Genomic DNA, 10,000 nt, shown 5'->3' with positions numbered 1-10,000 from the left:
GCAGATCATACATAACATACATAACACTCAAAAAGTTTAAAGAAAAAACGTAAAGCTAAAAAAGTCCAACTACAGTCATTAGATGTGAGAAAAGTCTTTTAGGTGTATTCATTCAGTTTAGGTGTCTCGGGTGCTGCACCTAAACCTTATAATGGGAGAGGAAACCCTGTTTTGGTCGTGCATGTTTATCCGTGTGTTTGGGATGTCGGAGTTTGTGTAAACCATGTGCATCTTTGTCTCTTTGTGTGCACGTTAGTGATGTGTGGGGAGGACTAAATAACAGAAATACCTTAAAAAGCAATAGCCCTGCAGTAGATGTACATTTTGTCAAGCTCACAATGTTTGTTTTAGTTGTAAAGAATGCATTAGGTGTTGGTGTTTTGGAGGAAATGTAACCTTTTGTTGTAGCCAGCGTAGAGATCCATCTCCCGAGGGACATATCTGGCTTTTAAACTGCTTAAAGGGTAACTACTGTTTTTTTCAACCTGGACCCTATGTTCCTATGTCTTTGTGTCTAAGTGACTGATGGGAACAACAATCTTTGACATTGGTCCAGTATTAAGAGAGATCGCTGCAGTCGGCAGCGGCAAAACAAGCTACAATGTGAGTTAATAGGACAATTGTCCAGCTTGTATTTACCTTCACAAAAGTGCTCGTTTTGCCACTGACAGACTCAGATTAATATTCTAAGTGTCTGACACCATTATGGAAAGGATTTCTAAGGAGGTCGACCTTTCTGTTAAAGAGTAAGATCCTTTATTCAAACATAAAAACATCTGCGAAATTGCGTTCGCTAAACCCACCAGACTCCATGTAAATAAACAGTAATTTTAGTATCGTAAAATACACTTCATTTAAAGGTGACAGAAACAAAATCAAACTATGAAAAGACATTTTGGGTCGTCTTTCCACTTTTCCAACCATCGCAACTCGAGTTTTGGTTGAAATAAACACATAGTTTAGAGATCCTTTCCATAATGTTGTCAGACACTCAGAATATTAATATGAATCTGTCAAATGAGCACTTTTGTCAAAGATTGTTGTTCCCATCAGTCACTTAGACACAAAGACCCTTTAATGCTCCACTAAGTTCACCAGCTAGTTGATAACTTGTATTTGTCTGCTGGGCTTGAAGCATATTTAAGCGGCTGCATATATGAAAAAAAAAAAAAAAAAAATTCTAACTAAAGGTTTCTCAGCTTTTTTTGTAGTATTAGCTGTCCTTAATAACATACTAAAGGTTTACCAAAGTTTGACCACTAGAAAGGTGTAATTTTCAAGATGGCGTCCAAGATGGGCAGGACGCCCTTAAAAAATCCTAAATCCTTCAATATTTGAACTAGCCAAGTAATCTTGGTGTCTAACCCCATGTTGTCTGGGTCTATGAATCCACTGGACTTGTCTAATTTGCACTGACATGATTATGGAATACATGATTTTGTGAGATTACTGTAAGGTTGTTTGGGGTGAACCAGAGATGTAAACGGTTTAGCCTATGTCATGTAACTCCTACTCAGTAGGCCTATGTGTTTTTGGACACACACTTTTTTTGCTAAAACACAGACTTGACATTACATGTAAAAGTTATTTATCCTGTACTGGGCAGGCCTTAGCTCTGACCTTGTCATCGAGCAGACATTGATGCGATCCTTGAAAAGCAGTGGAGGCTTGACCCATGGAAGTGGAATGACTGAAGAAATGCGAGCATTGTGGAACATGTCTATACCCATCACATCTGAATACAACAACGCCATGCAGGAATTCAATGACCTCACCTACACGACCAGCGAGCAGCACCGAGAATCCTCAGAAGCGTGGATGAAAAGAGATCACTCTGATCTAGAAAAGATCAAGGAAAAGCTTAGCATTTGCACACCATTCTCTCCAGACCCATCTCTGAGAAACATTGTAACTGGTGTTGTTGCCAAAGAGGAGGTGAATGTGCATGAGTTTGAGACTGTTGGCAATGAGATCATTGAAAAGATGATTGGAAAACCCATTTCGGAATATCCTTCAAACGGAAAGACCGAGCAAAAACCTGACTCCACCATCAAAGTTGCCCAAGATCGAACCATTGATCCTGCTTTGCTGTTCCAACGGTTCCTGATCATGTCGAAAACTGGACAGTTTTCACTGGAAGATGTAATGAGCTATGAGCTCTGCTCTCTGGAAATCTTCTGTAAAGCCAACAAGCACCAATTAGCACAGGCAGTCACTGAGTTCTCAAGAAAGAAATCTAACAAAACTATCCTGGATTCCATCCAGGATGGTTTTCACTGGAAGAGGTAATGAGCTAAGAGCTCTGCTCATTTCCGGCAGCCCTGTTTGAAATCAAGGAAATCTTCTGTAAAGCCAACAAGTCCCAACTAGTGCAGGCAGTCACTGAGTTCTTAAGCAAGAAATCTAACAAAACTGTCCTGGATTCCATCCCACCAACTGAGTATTATGTTCTTGACGGTGGCTCCCTGGTTCACCGCTTGGCATGGAAAAAGGGTGACAGTTACGGTGCCATTGCACAGTCATATGCAGACTTTACCATACGCCATTAAGGTAAAGCAACAGTCATTTTTGATGGTTATAGCCAGTGGTGGAATGTAACGAAGTACAAATACTTTGTACTTAAGTACATTTTTCAGGTATCTGTACTTTACTTAAGTAGAATCAATAGTGCATACTTTTGACTTTTGCTTTGTTACATTTTGCAGCAATTATCTATACTTTCTACTCCACTACATTTCTACAACGTTCTGTTACATTTTTTGATTAGTTTTTCTCCCTGCCAAAACGTCTTCCTGACCATCACTAGTGAAGTTTGGTTGCCATAGATGTATATGGGGCACCGCCGATCCGTCATCGGCTTCCAAGACGGCTCCGGTGCTCCAGAGCCCGGGCGCAGCGCCGCTGACCCTTGGTTATACAGCCTCCGGTAAAAGTGAGGACGTTTTTACCGGAAAATGTTTGTTTTTTTATTATTCCCGTTTTTAAATCATAGTTGCCATCTATTTCTCTCCACAGCGGCGTTTACTTCTCCGCCAGGCTTCGTAACACGCGTTCATATCTTATTTATTTGGCTGGACCTCTTCACATCCGCTCCCCCTTTTCCGCTGCTTCACACACTTTATTTGCTTATGCTCCCATGGTTAAAGGAAATAAAACTGTCTTAAAATACATCCATGAATAAAACCAACCGCATTCCGATTCTAACAACATATTTCTGTTTTATGCTGGTTAGGATAGGAACTTTTTTTAAAAGCCAGGCCTTGTTTGTGGTAGTGGACAGTATGGATACTGTCGAAGTTCAGCATCAAAATAACTGAACCACCCCTTTGAAAATCACGGGTCGCTAGACACAGTGCCCTCGCTGACCAAGGTGCAAACTAACCAACTTTTTTTTTCTTATTTGCATATTACCATTTAAAATGGTAATATGCAAATATTCAGTACTCCCTCCACCACTGGTTATAGCGAAGGTCCTTCCATCAAAGACAATACGCATCAGAGACGTGGTGAAAACACTCACCCCATCGTTAACTTCAATGCAGAGACTGAGTTTGTGGGAAGAAAGGATGATTTCCTTTCCAGATCTTGCAACAAACAAGGACTTATCAATCTTATGACCGAGGAGCTAGAGAAGAAGGGCTGCACTGCTATCAATGCATCAGGTGATGCAGACGTTGACATTGTCAAAGCTGCAGTCAAGGCCTCAGAACATTAGCCCAAAACCTTGATAGGGGAGGGTACAGACTTAGGGCGTTTTCACACCTGTAGTTCGTTTGCTTTGGTCCGAATCAGTTGGTGAGGTAGTGAACTTGGTGCGATTTGCCCTCGGTCGGTTTGGTTTGGTTTGGTTTCACACCTGGAAAAATCCAAGCCTACCAAAATGCGTCATTACAAATCAGGCAAGAACGTCCAGCCCTCTTATTGGTCGGATATGTCTGGGGGAGGGAGCAAGAAAGTAAATACGAGACGAAGGTCCTGACTCCTCCTTCGCTCTGCAGGTGTCTGTGTCCAATTTTAGCGGCAGCTGGTTTGACCACAGAGATATGAGTGACGGACGGGGAGCTTGACCGCAGTCTATTTCTGTGATAGAAACACTGCAAGCTGCTACAGTTTGCTGCTCTGCTGCATCGCAGACTGCTGAACACACCTGACTACAGGAGACATCAGCTCAGATTGGAGGAGTACATATTAGTTGGTGCGGTTCGAGTACGGATCACGTTCTCACCACAAACGAACCGCTCCAGAGTTCGATTGAAAGCGTACCGAGACCACCTCTTCAAGCAGGTCTCGGTACGCTTGTTTGGTCCGCTTTTGGTGCGCACCCAAATTCGACTGCCGCGTTCTCACCTGCCCAAACGAATCGCACCAGAGGGGCAGACAAACTCTAGTTCGATTCAACCGAACTAAAGGCTCTCAGCGTGAAAACGCCCTTACTCATTCTTCTCCTCTACTATGCTGGGACGAACAATAGAGGCCTCCATTTTCGTTCAGACAAGTCCAAAGCTACTAAAGTATGCAACATCAGTGAGATGAAACAAGTCCTGGGTAGTGACTTGCGTTCCCAGTTGCTGTTTATTCATGCCTTCACAGGATGTGATACAACTTGTGAATGGTGAATCAACCATCCAGTCCTGTGCAAATGTGTTTCTGCTCCCACATCAAGCAAGGGATGTCATAGAGGACCATGGGACCAAGGCAATGGCAGTGTTGTTCGGCGGAGTACCGATTCACTTGCCTCTTTGCGCTACAACCTTTTTAGCAAGAAAATCGTTACCGCCAAATCATTTGTTACCCCATAACGTCTGCCTCCAATTGAGTCCTCAACCAAATACCACTGCCAAAGAGTTTACTTCCAGATCATGGTGTGGATTGGAAAGGAAGGTGACATGAACACAGCGGATTGGGGATGGAAACTCGTCGACAACCGGTTCCTGCCAGTTATGACTGGTGCCCCAGAAAGCCTGCTGCAGATGATCCACTGTAATTGCACAACTGCCTGCCAAACACAACAGTGCAGTTGCAGGGCATATGGACTACCATGCCTGCATGCTTGTGGACCATGTCAAGTTGGGAATTGTGAGAATCACTATAATCAACCTCTATGGGAGGAAGAGTGTGACGACTAATGGTAAATCTAGTAAAGGTCGCAGTGCAAAAAAGTATAAAAAATAAACCAGAATAAGAGGAAACAACTGAAGAAAATAGAAAAATATATGTATAAATAAGAAAAGTATTTAAAAAAAGTATAAAAAACAAAAGGCAAAAAAAACCAAACTGTTAAAACATTATAAAAAATATTAAAAAATCTGTAAAAAAATAAAAGGGGTTAGCGGTACTGAGCCGTCACATGGCAGCCCTGTTTTGACTAATTTTACAGTACCACACAGTTCTAATGAATTTATACAAACGATATGAGAAAGGAGAAATATGCAATTACTTAAGGGAAATTGTATTATTAAATTGTATGTAATTGTATTCACCCTTATTTTTCACATAAATATGCTTGTAACCAATTGCTTTAATATATAATTGTACTTGTAATCACTTATCTATCATGCAAATATGCTAATTAGAATATTACATGGCCAAAACATGTAATAGGCACCAGTATTCCTGGTCTAGGAGGAATACAAAGGAGCAATGGTCATTTTAAGGACCTGATGGAGTCCTGGAGTCAAACTTTGGTAAACATTTAGTATGTTTTTAAGTACATCTGATACTACTGTGAACCACTGAGAAATCTTTTGTTAGAATTTTTTTGGGGTCAAGCCATATTTGCAGCTGACTAATTATTATTTTGTTGAGTTTGTGTAAACCGGTATTCCTCAAAGAGTGGTCCGTGGACCACTGGTGGTCCACAAGCGACTCCTGGTGGTCCGCGAGTAGATTTGGTAAAATATCATTGTTTAATATTAAAATTCAAAACTGTGTTTTTTTAAACTGTCTGCCAGCGACTCCAAAGCCTGTGAAACAGTGAGGAGCATAGATGAGTTGCTTTAAATATTAAATAAACTGGTGTGTACATTCAAACATTATTATTTGAATTGGAAATCACTGTGAAATTTGAAGGAAAGATGTTACTGTCAACTGACAAGATGGATCAATGGCTTTTTGGGGATATCGAGGGATATTTGTGGCAATGAGGAGGACCATGAGCTTTTCTTAAATTACACTGTAGGTAAGTGGTCTTTGGTGTATACCATGTGCATCTTTGTCTCGCTGTGTGCAAGTTAGTGGTGTGTGGGGAGCACAGCATAACAGAAAGACTTGTATTAACTGTATACAAATTGAATTGTAAAGTGTTTCTGTTATTTTGTCCACCCCTGTAGTGTGTGAGTGTGCGTAACAGGACGGGATCACACAGAGAGGCGTGGCTCATTCCTGAATCAGGCGATCAGAGGAGGCGAGGGACGGTTCCGGTATCTTGGTTGGGAAATTGGTGTGCTGAATATCTCACCCAGCCCGAGCAAAACACAGCAAAACACATACACACACACACACCCCATACACACAACGGACTTGGGTTACACACACACACACACACACACACACACACACACACACACACAACCACACACGCTCAGTAACCAGGCCAGCAGTTAGTAACCAGAACAGGAGCTCACAGTCAGCAAACAAGAGAGGAGGAAGAGGAGGAGATGTTACCTCACACGAGGAGCCCTGCGTCCGGTAACTTGGCACTATTTTGAAGGTGATGCTGCCTCGCATCTCCCTCTGTGGAGAGACACACACACACACACACACACACACACACACACACACAGACACACACACACACACACAGATATTGTGAGTTTCATGTGTTCGTGTGTTTTATCTCAGCCGGTTGTCATCTTACCACATTTATATCAATTTTTAATCTACATCCTTAGTAAATACACTGAAGCATGTACTAACACACTAAGAGAGAGACACACACACACACACAGACACACACACAGACACACACACACACACACACACACACACACACACACACACACCAGCATCTTCTGCAGCTGCTCAACAGTCTGGTTGGCCACGCTGATGCTGTTGATCTCCCTGATCTCGTCTCCTACGTGCAACGTTCCTGAAAGGAAAGGAGAAAGAGAGGAGGAGAATCAAACCCTTCTCCTCATTAAACAGCCTCACTATATTTCACGACCCTCTGTTGCTCTTTTCCCCCCATCACAACCGCAGCAGTTGCAATCGAGGCGGCTTTCCAATTACCACCCGACAAATCAACTGCGGACTAATTAACAGCATGCTACCGTCACAATAAAACAGTAGAGCAAATGTTGCCTTCAAACACAAGAGCAGAGACAAACCAGCTGCTGTTTAAAGGGATGAAGTGTGGTTGTCTGAGCTACTTCTCCAGAGTCCGTGTGATAGCTACAGTAGATGGCGGTCAGCATGACAACAGTTTGGAGAATCAGACAGGAGTACCAACACGGAAGCTAAGCAACGTCCTGCTGTGGACGGGGGGGGCAGACGGGGAGGTGATGTGTCAGTGTTGTAAATCATGGGTGTCACACTCAGTTTCCCAGAAAATGAGAATCCCATAAAGGGCCAGACATGTAGAGATTACTGACATGCTTTTATTTAAGAGGAAAAAGTCAAATATGTTGACTGTATTATTGCATGTCTCATATAAAGTAGTCTTCTCACTTACATTTTGGGCCTCATAAAGCCCTAAAAAAGTTTGGCAAAAAAGTTCCTCAGCCAGCGACAAATACGTTGAAAAAAGTGCCAAAAAAGTTCAAAAAGTGCCAAAACCTTCCGAAAACGTGGCAAAACATTGAGTAAAGCATCAAAAAAATGTTAAAACAAAGTGCCTAAAGCATTGGAAAAAAAGCACATAAACTGTCAGAAAAGGCGACAAAAACTAGGTGGGCCTAAATTTATTGTGAACCTAAATTGAAATGCGGGCCGGATCGAAACCTGCGAGGGGCCGGATTTGGCCCTCGGGCCTTGAGTTTGACACGTGTGTTGTAAATTGTATGTTTTGTGAAAAAAATGTTAATCATAAAAGACAAAACAAAAAAAACTCGATGTTTAGGAATAACTGGGAGTTGTCAGTGGATCATCGCCGCTACAGTCCCAACAGAAAAAGCTGTAGTGAATACCATCACAACATATAACAGCTTTTCTTCTGTGGAACCAAGTTTATTTATTTTTTTTACAATTTTACAAGACGTGGCTCTCTGTCCATTATATATATAACTAGTGAACCTGACCTGAGTCATACAGCCTGTCGGAAGCCATCTATGAAACAAACTGCTGAAAAGCACATTAGACGGCCTGCCATCTCTGGAGGTGAGTAAACCGTAACCCAACTCTATCTCGCTGGCCGTACGGTTATAAAAAGAGGAGTTTCCATTTACGACTCACATGACATGCTAACATATCTTATTGCCACGTGTCAAGAGTTATTCCCCAGTAATAACATAAGCAAACATGCTAACACATGCCTCAAGAACAAAGCAAGGGTAATTTTGACCCAAAAAGGCTTAGAGTATGCAGACTGACCCCCATTTAAGCCAGAAAATGTGACAAACGGGAATACCTGTGCGGTGTTATTTTTGTAAAAAAATATTTTGTTAGTTAGTTATTAATAAAATAAAATACTACATAACAGTTTTGCCAGCTGGGATGTAAAAACTTTGATGCTCAATATCTCAGAACTACCCTAAACGGAGATAGAACCATATAATTCTAAGCTCACGATCTGAAGTGCCCATACTTTTTCAATTCAATTCAATTTAATTTATAGTGTCAAATCACAACAGAAATACCCACACCCTATATGAAGTGAGGAATAACTGGGAGTTGTGAGAGCGTACCTTGTCTGTGGATCATCCCCCCGTGCATTATCCTCGCTACGATGCAGTGGTTTGACTCGTTCATCTTCAGCGTGATGCCCTGCACCATGACACAGGACGTATAAGGTCTTAACAAAAAAGTACAGAGTACAGTACGGCAATGTTCACACTTGGCTGTTTTTTTTTTTTTTTTTTAAAAAAGGTACACTGTGTAGGAATTCCTCCTAGCGGTAAAATTGTATTTTGCATTGAAACGAACAGTGCTCTCTGGCGCCTCGCTTTTTCAAATGCGTGCTGCAACTACGGTAGCTGTTATGTACCAAGAAGCTATGACAACATGTCGTCCAATTTTTGCTTTTTTTGGCGATGAGGATTCCTTCTCCTGTGGCTCGGCGTAAGTACGATCCTCCATTATGAACTAAAGTGCAGTTGCAGGCTTTCAAAGTTGCCAGGGTGGTGACAAGCGCCTCTCACTGATCTCCTTCTCCGTTTCAGCTGGTTTCAGTCACATGACGCTGGCTCTGAAAGGAAACGACGTGGAAGCCTCCTTGGACTTGCCCGTCCAATGTAAAAACAGATGAGAAATTCTTCGCTCACGAGGATAAGTCAGATCATTGGCAGAAGTCATTTTACACCAATGAGGACATATTTATCAAGACATTGATTTTAGCTAATAAAATACTTCAAACACTACACAGTGTACCTTTAAGCTGCCAGCGTCTGTTTTACATTATAAACCTACGGAGTAAACCGTGTTTTCAAAAAAGTAGTTGAGCGCTTTTTTTAAACGCCATCACCGCCGCCTTTTTCTGCAGCTCAGAGCGTCTTTTTGAAGTTGAAAAAATTTTGAGTGTTTTTTTGACAGCTGACCAGTGACCGGTGGAGCACGGAGACCTGTCGTTTCCATAACAACACGAAAAAATGGAGAGGTTGCCGATAGATAGACATGCGCTAGTGTCTGAGCACAGCGAGTTATATGATAAATCTTAAGTGCTTGCTGTTCAGGGAACTCGCTTTGGCACTCGACCGCTGTGTTTTATCTCTAGGATACCATGGCAGAAGCTGTTGTTATAGCAACACAAGATGCTCCCGGCTGCTTTTTTGGAACCAAAACGATGCCAGCTTCTTATTTTTTATTTATTTTTTTAACTACAAAAGTGCCCTAGTCCACTTTTTCTTGT

The 10,000-nt window shown here is 41.9% G+C and overlaps 1 protein-coding gene across 19 annotated transcripts in view; it reads right to left on the bottom strand.

The window, feature by feature from the left end:
* caska (calcium/calmodulin-dependent serine protein kinase a) overlaps nucleotides 1-10,000 on the bottom strand; it is a 214,666-nt gene that overhangs the window by 31,508 nt on the left and 173,158 nt on the right. For all 19 annotated transcript variants that reach the window (XM_036003864.1, XM_036003863.1, XM_036003866.1 and 16 more), the window contains 3 exons: nucleotides 8,841-8,919; nucleotides 7,002-7,087; nucleotides 6,664-6,732 (listed from right to left, as the gene is read on the bottom strand). In XM_036003864.1, coding sequence (XP_035859757.1) covers nucleotides 6,664-6,732; nucleotides 7,002-7,087; nucleotides 8,841-8,919 — 234 coding nt within the window. The remainder of the gene's footprint in view (nucleotides 1-6,663; nucleotides 6,733-7,001; nucleotides 7,088-8,840; nucleotides 8,920-10,000) is intronic.

Source organism: Sander lucioperca, chromosome 8, assembly GCF_008315115.2.
Source record: "Sander lucioperca isolate FBNREF2018 chromosome 8, SLUC_FBN_1.2, whole genome shotgun sequence".
In the NCBI taxonomy this organism is placed as follows: Eukaryota; Metazoa; Chordata; class Actinopteri; order Perciformes; family Percidae; genus Sander; species Sander lucioperca.
Note: the sequence above shows the minus strand (reverse complement) of the source record. Positions and strands in the feature narration are given on the sequence as shown.